Source organism: Electrona antarctica, assembly GCF_951216825.1.
Source record: "Electrona antarctica genome assembly, chromosome: 8".
Lineage (NCBI taxonomy): Eukaryota > Metazoa > Chordata > Actinopteri > Myctophiformes > Myctophidae > Electrona > Electrona antarctica.
The window spans coordinates 10603944-10629392 of NC_136789.1; the positions used below are offsets into that span (position 1 = coordinate 10603944).

General features: G+C 43.6%; 1 protein-coding gene across 3 annotated transcripts; it reads right to left on the reverse strand.

Annotated features, from left to right (window-relative positions):
- Positions 1–679: 679 nt before the first annotated feature.
- On the reverse strand, positions 680–25420 carry rbm27 (RNA binding motif protein 27). 3 transcript variants are annotated; one of them, XM_079508401.1, is made up of 21 exons: positions 25102–25420; positions 22595–22713; positions 22367–22494; positions 21671–21750; positions 20177–20448; positions 19223–19528; positions 17480–17764; positions 16487–16684; positions 15300–15446; positions 14065–14224; positions 13542–13695; positions 12946–13188; positions 12181–12318; positions 11084–11209; positions 10695–10769; positions 10091–10249; positions 8940–9044; positions 5610–5837; positions 4907–4990; positions 4400–4519; positions 680–4229 (listed from the first exon to the last, which is right to left on the reverse strand). In XM_079508401.1, exons 1-21 carry the CDS (start codon positions 25158–25160, stop codon positions 4128–4130), a joined length of 3288 nt encoding a protein of 1095 aa, XP_079364527.1. In that variant the 5' UTR covers positions 25161–25420; the 3' UTR covers positions 680–4127. The 3 variants fall into 3 exon arrangements, with proteins under 3 accessions (XP_079364527.1, XP_079364529.1, XP_079364528.1); XM_079508403.1 differs by lacking the exon at positions 16487–16684; XM_079508402.1 differs by lacking the exon at positions 8940–9044.
- Between the last annotated feature and the right edge of the window lie 29 nt (positions 25421–25449).

Consider the following 25449-nt stretch of genomic DNA (forward strand, 5'->3'; position numbering starts at 1 on the left):
GTATTGTATGATAATGGCAGAGGGGTTAGGGTTATGATGTCACAAAAATTGTGTATTTTCAATTGGGCCTTTTGAGCTAACAGCTTTCAGGAAGAATCCAAAAAGACATATTTGAATATTCTAACCACACCTGATGGTCTATTAGAGTGATGTTAACTCCATAGGACAGAAAAAGTACAACAATGACAGCACTCCATCTTTAAGTGTGCAGTCATTTAGGCAAGGTAGCCCAATATGCTTAGCTATATAGACAAATCAGCAATTTTGTCATATAAGGCCTACTATTGGCCTATATGTAATACTTTGACATTTAAGTGATAACATTTTATATTAGCAATTGTATCTTACTAAATTATAATGCCCTATATAGCATGACATTGTGACATTTACTTTAGGTAAAGTGACAGTATTAGTATTCCTATTAGACTTCAGTTATCGATCTGTCATCCTGTGCAATGAAATACTGAGAAGACTGTTGCTGAACGTCAATCTCCTCAAAGGCTACTTTCATGGACCTTACCAGTGCACCACACTGAAAATGTATTTTCTGTTTAAGGGCTGGAGAGAAGTTACTAAACAAACACAACAAATATATATACATCACAAATACCCTACTTTCTAAATCTGTACATTGTGATGTCAAAGGGTATAGGAACCAAAGAAAGGAGACCACACACGATTTCAAGGTAATATTGCGGAATGGTTTCTTTTTTTCCCCCACCAATGTTGAGCAATCTTTTTTTTTCTTTTTTAATCTTTTAAATCAGATATTTAAAAAATATATGTTTTGAATTTCCAATTCATATGAATTCTTAGGTGTTTTTTTTTTCCTTTCTTGATCACCCTCAACACAACCCATTCCTTCATCTTTATTGGCAAAAGCAGACATGCTAGTAAATTAGAAATCCTTTTGTTTTTACAAACAGAATAAATCAAGAAAATACATCCACATCCTGCAAATATAAACAGTAACAAATCCAAAACTATTATCCAATAAATGTTTTACATTTTTACAGTTGTGTCGTAGTAGCATACAGTATAGTACAAAAAGATAAGTCCAATCTATACTTCAGCGTACAACAGTGTTGTATCATGCAGATCGGCTATTTCCAGTGCGCGACTGCAACACCACCATACGAAGGAGCATTAACTAGGCATTAGGGTTGAGAGACGGCCATCCTTTCTGAAACTTCATTTACACAAGCTTGACAGTAGATAATTCCTTATATAAAGGCTACCGCCAGTGATCTAATCTAACCAAACTATTTCAAGCATTTTTCAATCAATGCTCTTAAATAAAATACGTTTTCTAAAAAAAATAGAAAAGGACAGCCGATTCCTGCAAACTGAAAACGGATAATCTTGTGCGCCTTGGAGCTGCCTTTGTAAATTAAAAAAAATCTAAAGTTTAACACATTACAGCTCCACACCGTTTAAAATAAGTTTATTGTATAGGCTCTGGCAAATAGTGTGGTATCTCGCTTACACCCTGATGTATGGTGAGGGCCTTGAAATCTGCCACCTGTAAGTTTCAAAGCAGGATTAATCAACTGACTATAAAATAAAACATGCACCCCTCAGCTGAGAATTAGTGGAGCTTATATTACTTAGTAATACAAGGTGATTAGGTCACTGGCGAAGGCCTTGAGATACCAGACTGCATTCTGTGAGATATGTAACTCAAATATTATAGCAAACAGTACATCTCTAGGAGGAAAGATGAGATAAAGCAGAACCAAAACAGTAGCCTATACCTTTACGTAGAACTAAAGGTGAATCGTAGTGTACCACTGTACATTCACAAATGAAATAGAAAGTGCTCTCGTTAGCTGTTAACCTCTACTTCCACAATAACAATGTGGTTCTCTGACTGATGACTAGGTTTCCACACAGGCTGAAAACGGGGCCATCTTTTCTACCGATCTATGTATGAGTAAAACAGGAGGTTGGGTTCCGTGCCTTGTTGACATAAGCAGTAATATATCACCATATTTTGGTATTGTGACTTGGGATAGCCTGGCAACTGGCTCTAGTAGCAGATGATAGGGTTGTATAATAACAAATACTGTGAACACATCACTCTCACAAAACAAAACACATCTAGACAGAAAAGTATTAACTTGTCATATGGGTCTACTGTGTTACGAGATTAAGAATTTCTCCCACCCGATGATTACTAAATACAGTATACGCAAGACAAAATACAAAATCTAGCTTTTGTCATCAAAAGGGGCACTTTCTTAAAAGCTTGTCTCTTAGGGCGCCGTCTTGCTGACTTTATTCTACACTCTGCAGCACTGTGCGTGAATCACGATGCCCTTTCAGAAACCAATATTCAACTGCACGGAGAAGTGTGAAATGTTCACAGAAAATGACTGTTGGGTGACGTTACAAAGTACATGGGCTGGTTTAGCACTAAAACCACACTGCTACACGACTCTTTGCCCCCTGACCAAAACCCCACTCGCTCAAAACTTAAAAATGAAAGACAAAATAATAATAAAAAAAAAAAAGTATCAACAGTAATTTCTCTTTCAAACATTTACAAAATTTACAAAAGTAAATCACAAATTCTTGTAAAAATCCAGCCTCGAGCTGATTATGTAAGGCGAGAAGGAAATTATATATTAAAATCAAATGTTCAATATTACATTCAAACACCCGTCTATAGATGTCAGAAATGTTTGACATGGGTGACATGATCCTTGTCCTGACAGTGACAGGCCTCTTGGACGGCCAGGACATCGACTGGGGAACGGCCCTGTGCCAAACTGTAGTCCTGGGTTTACAGAAGGTTGCTATACCAATTTCCATTTCCAGCTCATTCTCCCATAGCTTCAATTGATTGGCTCATTTGATTGATTGCTGCCGAGCCAAACAAAGCAATGGGAAAATCAAACGGAGCATGACACGGTATTCCACCTTCAGGGAAACCCGGGACTACAGTTATGCATGGAGCCTATTACTCAAAAATGGTCACACTAGAAAAATGTGGAGCACCCACGTAATTATTTAGGCTAATATGTACAGAAAGTGGCACCAGACGTCAAGTCGGGAAAAACAAAATCAATCAAGAGGGGATGCCATTTGTAAACATTGTTTAGGGTTTGTCTCTCGAACCTTTGCCCACTGCTCTGTACCTGTGCTAAAGTTGTGATGCGTGTATGCCTTTTGCACCCAAAAAACAGCCCCAGTTTTTTCCACTGGCTACGCTGTCCTCACTTGCGTGCGCTAGCTCGCAGCCAGTCTCTTTACATTATGTAGCTAAGAAAGTCCGCTAAAACAGGCCATTGGGGGCTCAGACCGGGCACTCGCTCACCTAACTGCTCGCACCTGCCTTGTTGTCAAGTGGCAAGAAAACTCACAGGGTGGAGGGCATGATTTGTGACATTTTTGGGTGCAAAAGACATATGCAGTTGTAATACAGTATCAACACCCCATACTGGTACCATATTCACAGGGCAGCCATTTCGCTCAACATGGTTGTCATGAGAATATGGTGATATTGCCTGTACTCATATTCACGTAGGCTGGTAGTAATGTATGTTTGGATGCTTCATGAATGCACACTTTCAGTTCATAAACTCTTAGCACTAGATAGTGGATGATCATACCTCACTACAGCAGTACAGGGACGGCACGGTAACTTTAGGTAGTTGGGTGTGGGTGTGGGGGGGTCCTATTTAAGATCGCTGTCCCCAGGTTAGGAACAAAACTGTGGGAACGATAGAGGATAGCTTAAATATGTATAAAAATACCTATTCACAGTAGACACAAATGTTGTGCATTACTGATATCATCTGCTTAAACCACACTGAAAACTTACAGACATATAGATTTGTTTTCTATTTATAAGTACAACTTAACACTTAATCATTCTCAGCAAAAGTGAGACGTTTTAAATATGCCTTCCGTCAAGTCAAGGGATAAAAAAAAAAAGCTTTGCCCTCCAGGTTTCTTTACACAAATAACTAAAGTCAAGACATTAGTCATTCATTAGAAGCCTCAAGTCTCAAAACACTGGAAAAGGAGTAAAAAGGTGAATTCAAGTCGCAGCAACTCAGGACGAAAAGAAGATAACCGGCCATCTGTGAGTAGAATAAGGGGTTTGCGGTTTGGCTTCGCCTTCATCGTCTCCATAATCGTCTCCGGCTCTCGTAATCATCATCTTCATCCTCGTCTTCCTCCTCTTCTTCCTCCTCTTCAGGCAAATAAGAGCTACTCTCCTCCTGTGGGATTGAGAGAAATCAGTACCCAATGCGATGCGACCAAGAAACTACCAAGACGCCAATGCATTTCTTACCAGTATTTGAAAGACAAATGTGCGTAGATCAGCTATTTTCACTATTTGTCATGCACAATAACAATCAAGTGGTGAAAGTGATGAAGAGTGGCGTACCGCATTGTCTTCCTCCTTCGCCTCTTCTTCCTCTGGCTCAGCTGAGACAGATGGCACCTTGGGCTTGTACCATGATATCTGCAACACGCGACCTTTGAACTTGGCCCCTTGGTTTGCTGCCTAAAGAAGCAAGGTGGTGTGTGGGGTGTGTGATTAAGCTGTGGCTGAACACAATCACTCTTTTCTACACAGACAGCACTGAGTAACGCATGATTTAAATGTAGTTGCGTGCCAGTGTCGTGTACCAAAAATAGCCGATCTAAAAGGTTGTGAGCTTGTAGAACTGCTATCTGCTTCATTAACAGATATCACAAGAAATTGTGGGAAGTATTGAACGCCATAAAACCTATTGGCCTATCTGATCTGATAATCTGTTTTCTATTCAATAGCACATTCAAATGTAAATAGTAACTGTTTTTGGCCAAATATGTTTATGCAAGCAAGCCAACAAATGACCGTTGAGAGAGATATGTGAGAGGGAGTGATGTTCTGTTCTGTGTGACTTACATTCTCTGCTTCGCTTCGGGTCTTAAAGGTCATCACCACACTGGTGGCGTCCTGGTCACGCAGATCCTCGATCTCACCAAATTTCTGGGACAGAAAAACAAGCGATGAGCGAGGCGTGACGTGCTTGATTTAAGGCTGAACACAATGGGGTCACAGGACCCTCAGCGTTCCTTGAGGGGGTTCTAAATGGTCACTTACAGGCCTGTAACACTCAAGAGTTGTGGAGGTCCTGCCAATGTAATACCCCCAGTGTCCCCACTTACACAATTCCAGACATTTTAAGACATTTGTAGGCCGTGAATTTCGCAAACTAAATTCAAGACTTTTTAAGGATCCGCGGGAACCCTTACTGCACTAATACAATGAAGGAACCTCTGTCCGCCCGTCCGATCTGCATTTTCTTCTCCTCAATGGGTGGAGCAATTGATCTGAACTTGCACATTGACCATTAGCATGTGAAGACAGCACATGGGCATTGACTATTAGCATGTGAAGACAGCCACATTTAGGCTCTTTATTCATGTTTTTTGGAGTTTCATAGTTAGTGCACATGCCTTGTGCAGGGTTACTTACTGCATCCATACGGTCCCAGTCGGTGGACTTAGCCGAGTAACAACTCTCGCTAATGATGAACTCTTTTCCAATGGCAGGTATTACAGCTCTTGAACCCGTTTGTAAACGTACGGTCATTTCCTGTACTTACCACAAAGTGCGGCATCAATTCCTCTTTCTCTTCTTGGGTGACCCCCAGGATGGCCAGGGCCCGGGTTCGGTGGTCAACCACCATGCGGTTCAGGACCCCGCCCCGGGACATCATGTCCCTGCTCCGTCCCCGGCAGTGGCCCACGTGCCCAGCGCCGGGATCCAAGGCCATCCTCCCTCTACCCCGGCCCCGACCCCCAGGAGGTCGGATCAGACCCAGCCACGTCGCCTGGAAGAGGAGGTTTAACAATCTGTAATTCTCATACCTTCAAGATTTTTCAAAAATGTTAAAAAATAGCAGCTGTACAAGCTCAACATTTTTCAACAGCCATCGCAGAAAATAAAAAAATGACAGATGCTTTCCCGGTTTGAATGGGTTGCTGTCGTTCATCGATACATTAACGCACACACACACACACACACACACGCACACTTCAGAAATTAAATCTGAGCTTTAGATAATGGTGTGTTGGCCAGTGTGGTAGGAATGGTCATCACAATCAATCTATCACACTATAGTGGCTTGTCAGTTTCAGTTAAAATGCACTTAGTCTTCAGTTTGACAGATCCTTCCCTCCACTGTCTCTTCAATGCAAACTCCCTCTCAGCTTTCCTGCTGTCAGTCTCTCCTACGCCGTTTTCCTCTCAGCTTTCCTGCTACACTGTCTCCCTCTCAACTTTCCTACTGTCTGCTACTCCTACACCGTGTCCCTCTCAGCTTTTCTTCTACAGTCTCTCCTACACCGTGTCCCTCTCAGCTGTTCTTCTACAGTCTCTCCTACACGTGTCCCTCTCAGCTTTTCTTCTACAGTCTCTCCTACACCGTGTCCCTCTCAGCTTTTCTTCTACAGTCTCTCCTACACCGTGTCCCTCTCAGCTGTTCTTCTACAGTCTCTCCTACACCGTGTCCCTCTCAGCTGTTCTTCTACAGTCTCTCCTACACAGTCTCCTTCTCAGCGTTCTATTGTCCGTCTTTCCTACACTGTCTCCCTCTCAGATTCTGTGTCTATCTCGCCTATACTGTACACAGTGCTATATCAATAAATAAAGAAATGCTAGTCCCCATTCTCCTAAAAGAAAAAAACAAAAACACATTTGGCACCTGGTCAAGTCTAAATACACCAAACACTTCCTCTCTCCTTCCCTTCTTTACAAATGGCTGTCACTCCTCCATTTTTAAAGTGACATCTTCCGTCATGCCAGAACCTCACAGCCTCTCCTCCCATCCATTTAGTCCCTTCCTCACCCACTCTCTCCCCGCTCACCAATTGTCACCCCCTCGAGTCTCTGCACGAAGAGTGGCGGCTCAAACTTTAATGAGGCGTGCCTCTATCGAGTCTGGCAAGCGGCATCTTTATTTGGTTCCTTAGCAGACAATCCTCTGGGCTTGCTTAAGTGGCTGCAGTTTAATGTGCAGAATGAGGCTAGGGGTTGGATGGGGTGGGGGCATGCATATTTAACAATGGGGCTAATTTAAAACCCCGCAGGGCAGGAAGAGTGAGGGCGGTGGCACTCGTGTCAGATGGGGATTTGTGAACACAAGCCATGTTCTTGGCATCTATGTGTCTTGCTTTTGAGTGTGAGAGTTCACGGTCATGGTGTTTGCCTTAGAAGGAGCTTTGGTCAGGGCAATACTACTCCCATTGTCTGTCTGTCTATATATGCGGTTTTGAGCGGTTTTCAATACTAGCTAATGTATGCACACTAATAAAAATGCCAATCAATTGATTGATGAGGAATAGTTTGGGTTAGGGTCTGCCTTCCTTCCATCTCCACTGCTAGCTTTCTTTGGCTATCCTGACGGCTACAAGATTTGGGGGGGGGGGGGGGGGGGGGGGCTTCATTCCATGTAGAACACCACACTTGAGATTATTCTGTTAAAGTGTTTGAACACCTGGAAATCTGAATTGGCCGATAAATAAAATAATCAAAGGCTATGCTATGCCTTGCTCCAATGCTACAAGATGTATTATTAGTACACTTATTGTGGGATCACTAAAGCGATCAGACATTTCACTTTTAATTTCACCATTCATTTAGATCGGGAAATGTCATGTTTTCTGCCCATTCTGTGACATCCAACTAGGAAAGTGATTTGAACTTGGAAAGTGATGGAAATTTTGAAGAACTATCAGCATTCATACAACCTCCTTCAACCTTTAGTTGAACGAGGTCGACATGCATAGCCTGCCCTTAAACGTATTCAGCCAGTTTGTTTCTCTGTAATGTTATTATGCACAGGATGTGGTGTAGCTTGTAGATAATATATCACTCAACCATCCCAGTTACTTTGTTCTTTTTGGCAAGAGACACCCCTGCATGAACGAGTAGATGAATGATGCTTTTTGAAACTATATGAACAGACGTGCAGTGCATCTGTGGTTGGAAAACAAACACGCGCTGCACTACTTGGCTGTAGCAACAGTTGGGGTGGTGCACACTCACGTAAACACGCACGTTGGCGTGTATTAAATTATGGCCGATTAATTTAACACGTTGGCCGGAGAGGAAAATTCCTAGACGAAACTCTGACCTGGACCTGTCCTCTATTCAGGGTCAAACTCAATTGTTACACATATACACAGCTCTCATCAGTCGTCTCATTTGCTCCAGAAATGTGTTGTGTCAGTTAGACAGCAGAGTCTCCATGACAAAGGCAACCAGCCCACATGCAAGCGATGTTACAGAACAGCGTCAACCAAGGATGTTTAGTTGTGAACACCATTTTCTTTAAAGCAAAATTCCTCAAAGTGTTGGTGAGTTCATTAAAAAAAAGCTAATCATTGGTTAGATATTTAGCCAAATAGTGGCTCATACCAGTAATTCTACATGTGATCCAGCTGAGCGGAACATGTGTGAACACTGTTGTTTTCTGGTTGTGTCTATAGCGCCTGCATTCATTACATATCCACTCTCAACACCACACAGCAAAAGCCTATCAGGTTGTCGGATAATCTCAGTCTTATTTGTATATATTTTCTATTCTCTTTTGCCAGCTTCAAATCCAAAATGCCACACTGCATTTTGTTTCTGACACTAATGGGCCGTGCAGACATATACAGTGTCAGATTTTCAGTGCACTGGTGCTTGTTTACCAGTCTAAACATGTGCGAATCGACGTCTAGCATTGTGCCACTCTTGCAAACTCAACAGCAAATCACCAATTCTCCACCAATGGGGGGAAATGCAACACCAGAATTACTTTTATTTGGTGAGCACTGTGCCCGGTCGGTCCGATCGCTTCCCTCTCCATGCGTCTCCAACAAAATTTGGAGGTTTCGTATCAGATTTAGAAATTGCAGTATGGCATCAACACTGGCGTGTACCCTACCTCCACCTGCAGCTGTCCTAGTTTCCTTCTCAGGTCTGTGGTGTCCTCTCCAGAGCTCATCTTCTTATGGAAGTCCAACTCAGCATCCAACAGCTCCTTCTGGGCCTGGATTCACATTATGTAATAGAATGGGACACGTGGAATGAAGCAAGGTTTGTTTGTCATCCACTTAAGCATACTTTGTGTCACACCCTTGACCACTTAAACCCTACATACCACACTTCCTTGGCAGGTGTACCCCCAGGGGTCTATACTTGGGTCTCCGCCCTTTTACCGCTCTACACAAAATCTCTTGGAGGTCGGAGTCAATCCCTAGCCGAGTCATGCCAAAGACTACAATAATGGCACCGTGCTTGGTAGTAAGCAGCATCAAAGGTTGGATGGGGGATAAGTCCCTGCAACATACTAGCGTCCTGTCCAGGGGATGTACTTGTACATCATGTCCAGGGGGTGTACTTGTACACCCCCTGGACATGGTGTACTTGTACATCAAGATAGATGTCTCACGCTACAGAAACAGGAGATAGGCTCCTGAACCATTGGCCACATGGCTCAGGAACTGTCGGTTTGCAGGGCTACTCATTTACTTACCATATACCTCATTAGCCCATATGCAGCCATTGGGGTTTTCAGCAAAATGTTGCCCTCTTGTTTCTGAACACTGTAAAAAAATAAACCTGCTCAACTGCCTTCCAAGATATAGAATGTGCGTGTTTCTTAGGCTCTTTTATGGGCTGTATGAATTGGAAATAGTATGACCTTTAATAACGAGACTACCGGGAATCAGTTAAAAGGGAATTGTTAACCCATTAAAAATTAGGACTGGAACGCATCTGTGTCACTTTATAGCTTTGTTTTACAATTATCAAGTGTAATCCTGGGCGCTACACTTCCTCTGCCAACCTGAGGGGGCAGCGGACTGACCTCATGCTTCCTTCTATGCATGAGGATCAAGTCCAAGCTGCTTCTTTTCACCTGACTGGGGGAGTTTCCCCGGCCGGACGTAGCGTGTGGAAGGAACACATTATTCCTTGACATTTTGTAGAATCTGGTCTCAGTCTTAATTGGTTTAAGGAACCAGAATCGCTACAATCTGAACCCCAAGCGTATAGTGTGTGAGTGCGGGGTGAGGGGAGTCAGGGGCGACTCACGTCTGTCTTGGTCTTGGGCTGGTTGGCGGCATGGGAGGCCGGGTTCATCTCGTTCTGTAGCTGCGAGATCTTCTCCGTCAGCTCCTTGAGGGTTTTCATGATGTTGGCTCGGTCTTCTGGCTTCATCCCCCTGTTCTTCTCCAGGCGGTTTATCAGCGCCTATACGGGAAAATCAAAATGGTGGTGCAAGAGGTTGATCGATCCACTATAAAAAACCCATAATAATAATAATAATGCATCATGAGGCTGATTATTTTATCATTTTAATTTTAATTTGAACTTATATACTCAAGTTATTTTATTGTTTATATTCAAATATGGAATATTTGTTGGTTGCTCTACTGTAAGCTGTAGTCATTATCCACGTTGCTTCGGTTTTTGTTGGGGACACTATTATGTTTCCCTGGAGGAAGGCCCTGCGTTACAATGGTGCAAATGGCCTTATAGATGTGACTCGGACTATTATACAAAAAAGGTGCTGTGATGTGGAGTTTAGTGCAACATCTAGTGGCTGAATGTTGTCTATCCATGCCACCTTTAAAGTACATTGTTCCATTTTGCTTCTCTAGTAGCATTGATTGTGTTCCGCCACAGTTTGTCTCACCTTCTGACACTCGATCTGGGTCTCCAACATCTCCTGTTTCTTCTTCCTCATGTCCTGCTGGAGCTTCATCGTCTCCTGGACAAAATAAAACAAAAACATTTGTTTTACTGATGTGGGCAGCAACGTTTGGTGGAGCTCCTTTCCCCCCCCCCTCATCACCAAAGCTCTTTGCAGAAATTAACCTACAAGCTCACAACGCATCAAAAGCTTGTAGATTTCTGCATAAAAACAGAGCTGATCGCTGATCTACAAGCTCACACCATGTCATGTTGAGAAGCGTTGCAAGCTTGTAGACCTGCTATTATTTGCCAAATGTTTGTCCCCCGAATAGAGATGCTAGGTTTCCTCTTGAGTCTAGCAGGACGATAGGAGGTGACTCATGAACCTGCCTGTTTTTTCCTCTGGGCCTCCTGTGCTTCCAGTGCTTTGCCTGTCTTCCCCAGGCTCTTGGAGGACTTGTGGGCCATGGACGCATAGGGGCCCTTTTGGGTGGCCGTCAACGCTGATGTGGACACCTAGGAGACACGGAAGACAGATTTGATGAGAACAACATGTTTTTAGAGCAATGTCAAGGACTTCAGATAAAGATGCCAATGTAATGGCAGACGACCGTCACGTAAAACCCAACATTCTCGGCAGGAAGCAAGCACATGCTTACAATACTAATTGACTACAATAACGCGTCTCTCGTGCGAGGGTGGACCTTTCTACAGAAAGCCTGCTTTGGCAGGAGAGATATTGTGCTTTGAGCTTCAGGCAATACCTCTCGCAACCAGTAGATGTCCTAAATTACTCAATGGAAGAGCAGGGAGACCACCTACTGTACAACCACTGCACACCTCCAACCACTACAGATATTATGCATGAACATACACTGTCATACAGATTGGTTAAAAATAACGTTGCTTTACACTTACAGCAACACATGTTGTTTGACCTAGGCCAGGATCTCAGTCCAACAGTGTTTTCTTTTTTCAACCAATAGGACAAAACATGTTCGACTACCTTTTTTCTGTAACCAAAACTAAATGGAAACTAAATAAAAACTAAGCTATGATGACTAAAACTAAGAGTAAATATATTGATAATTATCAACAAATAAAACTAGATTAAAATGTTACGAAGGGATTAGTGGACAAGAGATCCAGTACAAGTAATTTTACACTTTGTTGCATGCTGAAAATAGCCGATCTACAAGCTCACGTGTTGCAGTGCGACGCATTGTGTAAAATCAGTCATTACGACAGCATCAAGGCCCGCCAAAATACATTTGTCGACTAAATCAACTGTAGATTTAGTCGACTAAACTCTTGACATTTAGTCGACTAAAACTAGACTAACACTAAAACATTCCAGGTGACTACAATGTGACTAAAGATAAATGAAAACTATTCAAGAGACTATGACTAAAATCAAAATTTGCTGCCAAAAACACTGGATATGCAGTCCAATCACACGTGCACACGAAGGAGAGAGCGAGTCGTACCGCGGCAGGGTCCGTGCTGCTGGGGTGCAAGCCGTCCAGCTTGCTGGCCGCCACCGCCCCCATTGCTCCCACTAGCCGGTGCTTGTTGGGAATGGTTTTGTTCAGCACGTAAGCTGCCGGGTTGTGTTGCTTGATCCCCTGTGGAGAATGAACAGAAAAGATGTTCATGGTGTGGGAAATGTATGGAGGATCTTGCTCCCTGCAGCCAAAAGTAAGTTACTACGGAAAATAAAGTAGGTCAAACTGTTTTGATGTGGCATGATAGCTTGGCATTTCATATAGCAAAGCGGTGCCATATCAGATTTGGTTTCCATTATGAAATGAAATATTAAATATTAAAACATTTATGAAATGTTGGGGGGAAAAAAGAGATGGATACTTCTGTGGCCTACTGGCAGCGTGGCATGCATAAAAAGTATGGCACTGATTGGTCAAATCATTTGTGAGATTATGACAGCCAGATCCCCTCATAGACAATAGTCTATGAGGGGTCACATAGCGAGACACTGGATCATAACTATTTGGCAAATAAATCCGGTTCTCAATTGTCCCAGTTAACCACTTTATCCATCTTTTAAACTCATGTATACCTGTAGGTCCAAATTAAATGTATTTGTGAGCTTGTACATTTGCTATTTTTGAGTGTTTGAAAAGCTTTTTTTAATACGTTTGAATTACAAAAACAGTTTGAGAACTGATTTGGAAGGCAATAGTAGAACCGGCCTCAGGTCTTAATTAATGGGTCGTTCTGTTCCCTGTATTAACCTTATGCAAGAGGCTGTGCTGTGGTCCCAGTCCCAGGCTGGGGCCCGGCACCACTCCCTGAGTCACTCCAGAACTCTGCTCCTGCTGCTGGGGCCCCGTGTTGGCGACCCCAACCTCACGGTGCCAGTAGACGCGGATGAAGCGGTTGTTAAGGACGGCCTCTGTGCTGGAGATGGCCCGCTTGGCTTCTTCGTTGACCGTGTACTGGATCAGCGCCGCCTCTGGGTCCCCGCCAAACACCACCTACAGGGAGACAAGTGTTTGCATTCGCATGACAAAACAAAACACAATTTCTAAAACGGTTAGTCCCAATACTTGATTCTGATTGGCTGGTTACCGTCATGTGACCGTTGGAAACTGCCTACGCCTCCCAGCCATTGTAAAATACCCGGTAACCTGAGACCTCTCATGGCTTATTGCTTTATTCTTCACAGAATCGGAATTTTTATTTTTTGTTTGATATCAATAAAAAAAACGTTGTGGTTCAATCTAGCATTGCACCACAACGTAACACTCATCCAATAAGTCTTAACAGCTCCAATGGTGTAACCTCCAGCTCTAAGTCAAGACATGGTGTGTGGTTTCACCGACGTTACCTGGATGTTGACGATGGTGCCAAACTTGCTGAAGTGCTCGTTGAGCTTGGTGATGTTGTTGAGCTCGCGGGGGATTTTGCGCACCTCCAACTTGGTGTTGATGTAATGGTTCCTCTTAGGGAAGCTGCTCTTGTGTTGGTTGTTGAAGCTAGGCCTGGAAAAAACAACAGACCGAGAGCGTGAGAGAGAGAAAAGTGATATCTTTTGGTTTGCTGGTAGAAAACTTAGAAAGAAAATGCCAGGAAAAGAGGAAGCCGGTAGTTACTAGAAATTGCAATCAGTAGTATGGGATCTAGATCTGTGGCTAAGTGGGTACAAACTGTGTAGTCTGAGACGAGGGTTACATTTTATATCGCTGATGTTTTAATACCCATATGATTAAGCCTCTCTCTTCCTGGAAAGTTAGCGTGCTGAACAATGTTCTTCCATCAATGGGGGTCTGTAATCTTGTTTGAAATGACCAGTGACCACTGAACACAAACTAAAATGTATAGCACCACCCTGTGTCGTGGCGAGTCCTTACTTGTCCATCCAGGGTTTTTTAGCGGGTGGACCTTCAGCGATACTGGCTCCCAGTCCCATAGGTCTCTTCCTGTTGTCCTGCTCGACGATGAAGCGTGATGTGTTGCTGATGGCAGGGCTGGCGGCGACCGCAGGTTCTGTCTGTATCACTATGTTGGCAGCTAGATAATATAACACACAACAAAAATCACAATGACATGATTGAAACAGACAATAGCAAATCTAGATAAGACTATTTTCACCGAAAATGCCTATTTTGAAATGCCCGGAATATGGAGGTAGTGGAAATAGTATTCACAAAATATCACAAAATTAAAAGTCTGGTATTCAAAATTTACTTCAAAGTACAATGCATCAATGTATTTAGGGTTGAAGTGGTGAATGAAGGTTTTGTAATATTAATCAAAATCTTCAAAGTAACAAGTAAGTCAAGTTTTCAAAGTACAACATTTGCACCGAGGTGTAGTGGAATAGAAACTGCTGAAAACTGGAAATACTCCAATAAAGTAAAAACACCTCAACATTGTACTTACAGTATGTACAGTGCTTGAGTAAATGCACTTAGTTACTTTACACCAGTGGTTCCCAAACTTTATAGGTGGAGACCCAAAGAGAGATTAGACGCTTGCCCGGGACCCAAATGTATGAAAACAGCCGATCTATAAACTCATAACCATCAGAGATTAACATAGGGTGCATTTTGCATCTCAAAACGCAGTTTATAGTTAAGGGACTCAAAAAAACAACGACCTCTGCATCCACGGGATGCACTACTGTACTCAGCATGTACAGTAATGTCATTGAAGTGGGACTCATAAAATGTCGCTGGGACTCATCTAAAAGACCATCCCTGCATCCCAGGACTCATTAAACTCATTGAAAACCATAAACGCTGCGCAAAATAGATCGGCTATTTTCACTACTTATTTATTCAAGAAATTACTTCAAAAAATCATTTAAATTGGTATTAATTTATGAAAACTTATTTTTCTTTTTAATTATAATAATTCAAAACAATGTAGGAAACACAAAAACTAAGCGACCCATAAAAATGTGTCTGCGGCCCACAAACGGGTGCCGAGCCACTGTAGCCACTGTTTGGGAAAGAGTGCTTTACACCACTCCCCAAAAAACGTGATCTATCACTATCACTATGACTATCACTATTATTCTAGGCTAGGCTGTTTGAAATGAAATGCTATGCGTGTTATCCCAGGCCTATGAGGAGGACTATACCTCTGGAGCTCTGTCCATCTCCTGAGGTGAGGCCAATGAGGTTGGAGCGTTGGGTCTGGACCCGAGGGATGAAATGACGGTACTGGTTACGACCCGCTCCTGTCAGACCTGGAGATTCTGGGTTGTAGCCCTCTGGGTCGTAGTTATCTAATGGAGAGAGACACAGACACAGACACACACACACAGATGTTTTACAAGATTGAATAATGAGGTTTTTAAAACACACACTATATATATATATATATATAATATGCGCACACTTCACATACTGAACACCTGCTACAATTCCATTGTGGGAATTAAGCCATTTAGGACTGAGGCCGATTCTAAAATTAAACTACGTTTTCTGAAAGAAATCAAATATTCATTCAAAAAATAGATTTTTTATGCTGCTAATATACTGAACCCAAAAGGGGTTCCCGTCCTGAAGGAATAAAACACCAAAAGGGGTTCCCGTCCTGGAGTAAAACAACTTAGAAACCACCAAAGAATGTGCTCTGAAATTCCATTCAAATCTGAATTCTAAAGATGTCTCAGTCTGGACACTTGGACGCTGAAGCTTGATTTATACTTCGTCTTATGACGATGTCACTTACTGAAATTCTACTGAGCTTGTTTATCTGCCATTTTCAGTGATGTCTAAACACATGAATCCGATCACTTTCAAATAATAATAATAATACAGTGAGTCCGAAAGACCATATTGGAGAAACTGAGAAATCAGATTTGCCTACAGTCTGAAAAAAGCCTCAATATCTCATGCAGCAATTGCTAAAGCTGAAATCAAGCAGCAGTGGTCCTACCCAACCACACAATGTAATGTCTCAATAGAAGAGCAGACGGACTACAACTGCCGCAGCTGTGTTAGTTATATTGTATTGAGATATTCTACTGGTTCAATATAACATTTCATTTAGTGATGCATCGAATATTCGGCCGCAGAAAATATTCGGCAGAAAATATATCACCGAATAGTGTATGCAATTAATGCATTCAAAAGAGCTGAATAAATGCCAAAAGCTGGCCAAAGCATGTGTGTAGTCAGTGCTTACAAGAAAACATCTACTTCAATGGAAAAACAAAAAACAAACAAAAACAGACAAAAACAAACACAAATAACAAATGCGGGCAAGTGCCTCCCCCAAAGACACAGTCCCAATCTGAAGAGAAGAAGCATCGCTGCTTACATTCAGACTGGACATATTGGGGACGAAGCAGAGACACAGATGACGAGGAGGACAGAGGAGGAGGAGGAGGAGGCGGAGGAGGAAGAGGAGGAAGAGTAGGCGGCAGCCCCACACCAGGCGGTCCGATGGGAGCGGCGGCGGTGATCGCCGACTGGCGGGTGGGGGTTTCTAGCCCACTGGAGGCTATCAGTGGGGGCCCTGAAGGAGACACAAGGGCCCTTAGCTGATGCCTCAACGTTAAGGGTGATTTAAACGTAGTTGCGTGCCAGTGTCGAACAAAATATGGCAGATTTATGAGCTCACAATGCGTCGAAGCGATACTCGGGCACTCTGTGTGGGGATTGCATGTAATAACAATTTATCGTTTAAGCCAAGTTATGCATGAAATCAGTGTAGTTGTGGTCACATACAGTAGACAAGGATATTGGAATGTGGGTTGTAAAAAAATATTACATATAAAGACCATATTGTCGCTGTTAGGCGGAAACATTTTATGTTCTAAACTAATACGCTTTAGGAAATGGAGAAAAAATAAAACCTTTGTTCCAATGGAAACTGCATCCCAACGCGTTGTGAGGTCATTGGTCGTCTAGTTCCGCAACTATTTGTGTAACTCTGCTGTACAATAAACTAGGGCATCCATTTATGGAGATTGTATGGAGGTACAAGGTTTCTGCCCGACGGCAGATAGCCGATATCCGCCTGGCATGGCCAGACCAATATCAGTGCGTACTGTGTGTAGATATTAGTCTGGAATCTCTGCATGGAACCTGCATTTCCATGGGGCAAATTATGAAAAATCCAATCACAACCGACCGGGGCCAGACAAAATCTGCCAATGGCTGTTATTTAAAAAATATTGCACAGGCAGATTCGTCTGGTTTCCAGGCTAATCCGATAATAGCGTAGCTGGGATGTGTCTTCTTGTTTGATATGTTTTGGATTGGATTTCTGTGCATGTATAAACATAGCCAATGTCAAAGCAGTGCTTACCAGTCAAGGGGAAGACCCCGGGTGGAGGTGGCTGGCCGTAGTGGGGCATGGAGGGCATCCGGAGGGAGGGCGGGGGCTCTGTGATGGGGGGCATGGGCATGCCTGCAGGGGCCATGCCGGCGGGCAGGGGCATGCCGGCAGGGGGGGGCATGCCGGCAGGGGGGGGCATCCCGACGGGCGGAGGTGGGAAGGGGATCATAGCCGGCAGGGTCACGTCGTCCACGACGAGGGGGTCGTTGCCGTGGTCGAACGCGCATAGGTCACCGCGGACACAGAAACCTTTCTCTGAAAAAAGGAGAGAGGGGAAGAGACCGTGTTGAGCACAAACATGTCACCCGCAAAATGATCTCTCAAGACAGATTCAGAGCTGCGCAGCTAGATCTGTCGGCAACAACCATTGCAATGTGTAGAGTTGTTATGTTTATGTGTGTTATTAGGAATGACAACAAAGTAGCACCACCAGTAGAAGAGGCCTGAAGGAGGCGAACGGGCCAACAATCCAGCTCAATCTGAGCCATAATTCAGAGAAAAAGGGCTATAAAGGTCGGGCGTCCCCAGCATTGTGTGCAGGCCGCGATATTCTTTTCCTATGACACTTCGAGCCAAGCGTTGCCTAGCTATCGGTAGCCTTGCTTTACGGTAAATATAAGCGAGATGATTAAGATCATATTCATAACATATGTTGTTATGGGTGAGTGATCTATAAGGACAACCTTTTTCAACAAAGGTTCATGTTTTAAGTAAGTTATTTTTGACAGAGGGCATTCGAACATGGGGCTAAATAAGTATTATTATTTTTTTTTTTACAAACTTTTGGCGATTTCTTTATTATTATTTAATTATTATTATTATTTATTTATAGTGCTACTAGACCCCAGGAAATTGAATCTGGCCACAAAAGATCACAGGAACCTTGGTTGAAAAAACCCAAAGTTGTCCTTTAAATTAGCACAATCTAAAATAGTATTAGGATGCAATATAATCCATCTCATGACATGCCTCCAAACAACTGGCTCCCTGACTCTGGTATGATTGTAGAGCGGCAAGACAACAAATGGAGATGGAGAGATGGACAATCGAAACATGGAGCAAAATGGAGCATTATTTTGTTTTCTCTACTTTTTCTTTTTGTTCATGGCTTTTGTTAAATGCTGGGTGGTCCCTGGTGGTCTGTTTTAAGCCTGTGGGACACTGAGATAAGTATAAAGTGACTGCTATGTCCCTGTGGAGGGGTGGCCGTGGACCCAGCAGTGGGAAAACATTAAACAGGGGTCATTAGCACCAATTTAAAGGACCACAGCAGCGGCACACAATAACCAGAACAACCTAATACAACATGGTTCCCTTCCACAGCAGCCATTTTGACCGGTAAACACAGCAGAAGGTAATAATATATATAATAATAATACATTGTATTTATAAGGCGCCTTTCAGGGCACTCAAGGTCGCCGTACAAGTTAAAAACAGTCGATGCTAAACACAGTTAAAAAGCAAAGCAAAAACTAAAGTACAGCTTGCAGCAGAAGACACACAGGTCAGCCTAAACAGGTGGGTTTTGAATATGGTGACCGAGTCCATGTTTCTAATATAATCAGCGTTAGTTGTGTGCTTGCTTCATTGAGGTTTGTGTCTGCTAGCGTGAAGTTGTGAACTGTAGTTAATTATTCATGCTGCCACACAGTAACCCCAAAATTAACCACACGCATATGCACATAAAAAAAGAAACTGAATGGTCTGTCGTACCATCGTAGTCCCGACAACGCTGTTTGAGCGAGGGCGCACCCTTGCTGTTGAACGCTTTGCCACCATCTTGCCTCTGGTTTCCGTAGTAGCCGGACCAGCTGTCCGTCGTGCTGTCCGGCAGGTGGGCCAGCGTGGATATGGGGCCGCCGCCGGTGCCCGGGACCCCGGTGCCGGAGGAGGACGAGGAGAGAGAGGGGAACGGGTGCTGCTGGGGGGTTGGAAGGAGAGGGGAGGGGTGCGGCTGTGGCTGAGAGCAAGAGGTGCCAGAGGCGTCCTCCCTCTTCACCTCAAACTTTGACTTGAAGTCTGTTGAGAGAGCACAGAGACAGTACACAGAGCAACATCAGACAACTGAGCTCATTTGTTTTAGTATCATTACCATGGTTCAACACCATACTTTCAACCGGTCAACTTCATTGCTTCTTCAACCGTCCTGAGATGAGATACATTTATGTTGCTATGGCAACGCTGTGATGCTAATTAACCACACGAACCAGTGCGTCCCCATTCTGGGTATGTCGTTAACAAAAGTACAGACAAATATTCAGTGAAAACAGACAGACATTTGGACAAAAACAAAAAATAAAGCCGTTAAGCAGCAACAAATGTTAAGCTAAAACACACACCTACAGTAAATATTACCCTAGCCACACGAAGTGGACAAAGTGACAAAAGCAGCTGATCGGTGTGGTTAACAAACAACCTTGTAGGTAACAGGCCCAATTCCAGTCCATGTCGTCAACTCCCCAGTTATAAGCCTTCGGCATTGTCTGCACGGACGGCACCTCGTGGACACAAAAACACTGTGCAACCCGCCACGTCCAGCGCTCTTCTCTCAGACCCTAAAAGGCCTCTACGCTGCACAAAAGCCACAACAAGGCTTCTCCGGAGACAGAAAACGAGAGACAAAAAGTGTGTGGTGGGGACGGGGGTTGGGCTCTGCTATAGGCTCACCTCCTCTGCCTCCTCTGTGCTCACGCTCTCTGCTCTTCCCCCGGCTGCCGCTGCGACTCCGGCTCCGGCTGTAGCTCCGCCTGCGGGGGCTTCCCCTGCGGCGCTCGTGGCGCTCTCGCTCCCGGTGGTACTCGCCGCCACCAGGTCCGCCGACTCCTCCACCGCCGCCTCCTCCACCGCCGCCTCCTCCACCGCCGCCGCCGCCGCCGCCTTTCCCGTGGCGATCCAGCTCACGCCGCTTGCGCTCCTCTCGCCTCCTGTCGTCGTGGGTCCTGTGTGCGCGCGTTATTTAGATACATGATACATACGTGTACAACAGCTAAATCCTAAAGGTATATCTAGTATACTAGTACACTCACACACATGTTGTGTGTATGTGAGAGTGATAGTCTAGGTAGGAAATGTTTACTTTTGCAGATACAAATTTTGTCTTAACTGTGGGCATAATTAATAATATATGTTATTATCTACTCTAGCATAGTGTTACTTAGAAGCAGATTCTTCCAGCTCTACAAGTTATGTATTGAAGTCGGACATTGTGCTAATTTACCGTTTATATGACAATTAATCCATTTCTGACATATCTTTGCTTTTCTTTCTTTCTTTTTTTACCATCCTCATTAAGCAGAATGGTTCCTTGACAGTGACGTGTTTCACAGACCAGGGACACCAGGGCCTTAATCAAGCTAAAAGTGGGTCTCACAGGAACAAACTCTACGTACATGCAACCATGGAGACGTACACACACGTACACCCCCCCCCTTGTCTTATATGTAGTTAGTTAGTCAATCAAGAAGGGTTTATTTGTCTCACGCATACAGGTGTTGGTGACAAATAAATGTTGGTGACAATGTCCATCCATTGTTTACGACGTTCGGGTAGGGATGGCCAATATATTTATGACCTGAGAATAGATATTGTCTTATAGCGTGACCTGAGAATAGATATTGTCTGGGATTTTGGATATCGTAATATTGTCATTGTAATATTGACCTAGTTATGCATTGTCTCTTTGTCTGGTTTTAATCACTGAATATGAATAGGTTTAAAACTATGTGAAATAGGCAATTTACAAGCTCACGCTGCATCATATCGCAATGCATTGTGTGATTTGTCACAATATTGATAGAGGTCAAAACTATTTGGACATTTGATTTATCCATATTGGCCATTGACGTCCTGTATGTTTGGACCCTAAAGCAGGAGTTAACGTAGAGGCACATATTTTTGAACGGGTGGTGAAGTTTTACTGTAAAGTCTAGTCTTCTCCATTGACCACTTTGATGCCATGATTGCTCATCTGCACATACATGTGTAGTGTACTGTATATAATATACTGTATATCCGAGATATGCACTGAACTTGAAACTTGAGCCTGAACGGTTAAATTCATCATTTATTAAAGCTGCCCTTTGTCCTTGACCCTGTCAGAGAATCACACCAACTCAACGATTGAGAATCAGAAGCAGGCTGGTGGACAGATGGATCTCATACCTGGCCTCATTGAAGTCGGGACGGTTTCTAAGAGGACTTCTCCTCTGCCTGACGTCTCTCTGCTCCTGGGCAATTTCAGCCTTGAGAGGGAAACACAACAAAACCACAATACACAAATGCAGAAGTTTAAAGGTTAACTCTGACAGTACGTTTTAACAGCGGGCGACAGCCAGTCGAATTTTCCGGAAGTGCATTATTTGTCAATGGGACCCGGCAACTACTGGCGATAGCTGGCGAACAGGCGATGGTCGAAAAGTGGGCGGAGGAACGTCGGCCGAAAATATAAAAATAATTCATCTTTTGGGTGACGTCGTCTGGCGATAGCCAATGAAATTCAAGTGTTGCTCGCCGTTGTTCTCCCGCTGTTAAAACGCACTGTAGCTTCCAGTCTCCAGCCCACCCACGGTGACCTTCTACCAGCATAAAGTACTTCACAATATATAAAGTAAAGCAGTATATCGAATTAAAAGCACCAAATGGATGAGACCAAAAAAGGAAATTGACTTTATGGTTAATTTATGCTAATAATAATAATAATTGATTAGTTCAATTAACTGTTGTACCCCTAAGGTATACTCGTAAGTCGAGCAAAGTGTAGTTGATTCCAATTAGTAATATAAACATTTGTATACAAAATGCACTTTTTTGGTTTTTCAAACAAGACAGACTCTGAATCTATTCATTTACAATTCTTACCTCTACCACTTCAGTTTTCACCACCACAGGTTTTACTTCCTCCTTGGGTGTGTCTGTGGGAGGTGGGTTGCCCAAGTAGTTCTTGGTTGTCAGACATTCAAAGAGTTTATCGACAAATCCTGTTGTCTCTGCAATGAAAGCATTCATCGTTCAAAAGTGGTGTCCAATGTTTCGGACATTCAAGAGTGTCAACAACACCGCATAGTGCGCATACAGTCTTTATATTACCTTTCTGTAGGAAGACATCAAGTTGGTCAGCACAGAGAGCTTTCAGGTCTTTCTCAGGCTTGTCCTTCTTCACGAGAGCCACAACATAGTTGGCTAAGGCAGAGGGGTCCGCATCACATCTGTAGAGCAACGCACATCATCAGTTCTACTAAACAACTCTTCTGGGGGGAACATTCGCCAACAACAGCAGATCTACAAGCTCACGCTGTGGGCTTGTTGATTTGCTATTTTTGTCGGAGACTGAGCGATTTGGTATACTGTAGACGGGCAAAAAACAGATTCAGGTCCGTTATACTAAGAATAGGGGTATTAAGTCCCCAACATCCAAGTGGTTAGAGTGCATACCACAAGGGCTCTAATGCCTGACGGCAAGTACGTGTTTTGATTCCCGGCTGGCGGGACCAGTTGCTGCATGTAATGTCCTTCATTTCCTATTTATCTCTTCACTGTATCCATCTGAATAAAGCATGCAAATGCAAAAAAAAAAAAAACTATTTAAAAAACGCATTAGATTGGCTTCTCGACTCTAAGTCAGTGGTTCTCAAAGTGGGGTCCAGGGACCCCCAGCCCAGGGGTCCTTGAGGGGTTTCTAGGTGGTCCCAACTCCCCAGCTAACTCTGAGAGTGTACAAATGGAACCGATTCATAGACTCCTCTCAAGGGTCTAATGCAATAGTAAACTGTAAGTTATGTAATTTAATTAGAAAGGACTGTTCCCTCATAGTCGATGAATTGGTCGGCCAAGACTAACTTTTTAATTGTACCAGTCTACAGGCCTATAGCCATTGCTCACTGTAACGGATCCGGAGGGGGCTTTCCATGGTCACAATGTGTTGTCCCTAAGACTTTTATTTTGAAAGACTTCCCATATGCCCATATGTCAGGTCTCTGAGATTTATTTTGACCGTTTCCTGCACATTGAAATTGATTTAAATCACCTGTGGTGCTGCTGATGCCCAGCTGGGGAGGCAGATAGCAGCATTATATAAAACAGCCTCAATGGCAGAGGAGCAATGAACACTGCGTACACCGAAAGGTTTTGTCTGATGAGGACGGATGGCCAAACCAACCTTGGATCTAAATGCCACTTGCACATGCCACTTTATTAATGCCGAGCTGGAAGGGGAAAAAGGTGATCATTTTATTGTTTGTCAATCTTGTACTGTGTTGAGGGATGTTGGTCTTATTGTTGTATTTTATTGTCCGAGGGTCATTCTTGCCATCTTTTTAGATTGCATTTTGATATGGAGGTTTATGTATGCATTATCTAATTGTATTGGTGATGCAGGCCTATGGAAAACATTCTAATAATAATAAGAGTTTGACATGACTGTTTGCAAATATGACATGTTCATTTGTGATAATTGATTATGATGCATTTCGTCATTTTGCTCTAGTTTCTACGTTGGGTTCCGAAATAAAGATCAACGTAAAACTCAGTCGGCTTCACCCTTATTATTCAGCCAGTCCACTACGCTCACCAAGGAACCAACCTTAAAGCTGGTCTCTACATGATTGTATGCAGCACACACAAGTGTGTGTATATATTTTACACACACACACACACACACACACACACACACACACACACACACACACACACACACACACACACACACACACACACACACACACACACACACACACACACACACACACACACACGATTACTAGTAGTTGACACATTCCTTTTAAGAAAGAATGAGTCTGTTGTTAATTAATCAGGGGAGAGGGGACTTTGTCACTATGGTGATTTAAAACAAACTGACAACAGAACTAGCCAGATCATAGATGCCACTGTTGCGCAACTCTAGAGATCCATCACATACAATGTCTCAATTCATGAACGATACAAAGTAGAAATGTCGGTGTTAAAAGTATCCAAGTGTAACTGTAGTGTACAATGTAACCAATGGACCGATACATTTGTACACTCAGACTCAGTTACTTGAACTCAATGCAGAATGCAGATGTGTCACCTGGTCCCCAGATGATGCACTTAAACATCTGTAACACACGAGTGGTGTCTCTGTGGGGCCCTCAAGAGTTCAGTAAACAGTGATCAGCATTTAGCTAACATGAACATCAACCCTGCAAGCAACAGCACCAAGCTGTGCACACAACAAACACACTCCTCTGCTAGTGCTGCTAACTAAACCAACAACCCGGCTGCCTGGGACGCAGTTTACACCGCAAACTGCGCCGTTTTTGCAACTTTACTTTAGAAGTAAGTGACTAAAATCGTGCCGAACCGATCCGGGCCAGGCTGATCTGTGCCACACACGGGCCAACAGTGACTGCATTTAATGTGCCAACAACAGAACAGACGCACACACACGGCTGTCTGCTGCGGCTAGCAGCAGCTGCACACTACTAGCACGGTTGGTTCATTAATACCAACGCATCACTCAGACAGTCACACTGGCTAGCATGCATGGCTAACAGGCTAACGGTTCATTCTAGAGGCATCATCACACACACATCTCTGCTAGCATGCTATGAACTCACATCGGCTCCAGGAGTTTGGCCAGCCACGACTTCAGAGCGTCCACGTTGTCTATGATCATCGTGGTCGTGGGTTTTTAGAGGAGACTATAACAGATGTCCAGACGCTGTGGATCCTTCTCTCATCATCTATGGAAATGTTGAAGCTTCAGCAGCAAAAGAGAGGCCTCGGCTCGTTCGCTGCTCCTTCTTCTTCACTTCGCAGCAGTCGGGACGAGGCGATTTACGGCATGGCAACGCGTTGCGAGCGGCGCTGTCGCAACGCCGATGCAATGCCCGGCCTCCGTTTCAAATGACAATTATACAAATCTACGACAAAATGCTAAATATCATGGAATGTTTTACTAGTTG

Bases quoted from the DNA above. Each gene is read 5' to 3' on its own strand.
- rbm27 (XM_079508401.1), bottom strand. From the start codon at position 25,160: ATGATCATAGACAACGTGGACGCTCTGAAGTCGTGGCTGGCCAAACTC. The intron at 15,447-16,486 runs GTAAGCAGCGAT...TCTCTCCATTAG, and splicing joins CCAATATGTCCAGTCTGAAT to ATAACTACGACCCAGAGGGC. The intron at 11,210-12,180 runs GTACGACTCGCT...CGTGTCTCCTAG, and splicing joins GCAGCACGGACCCTGCCGCG to GTGTCCACATCAGCGTTGAC.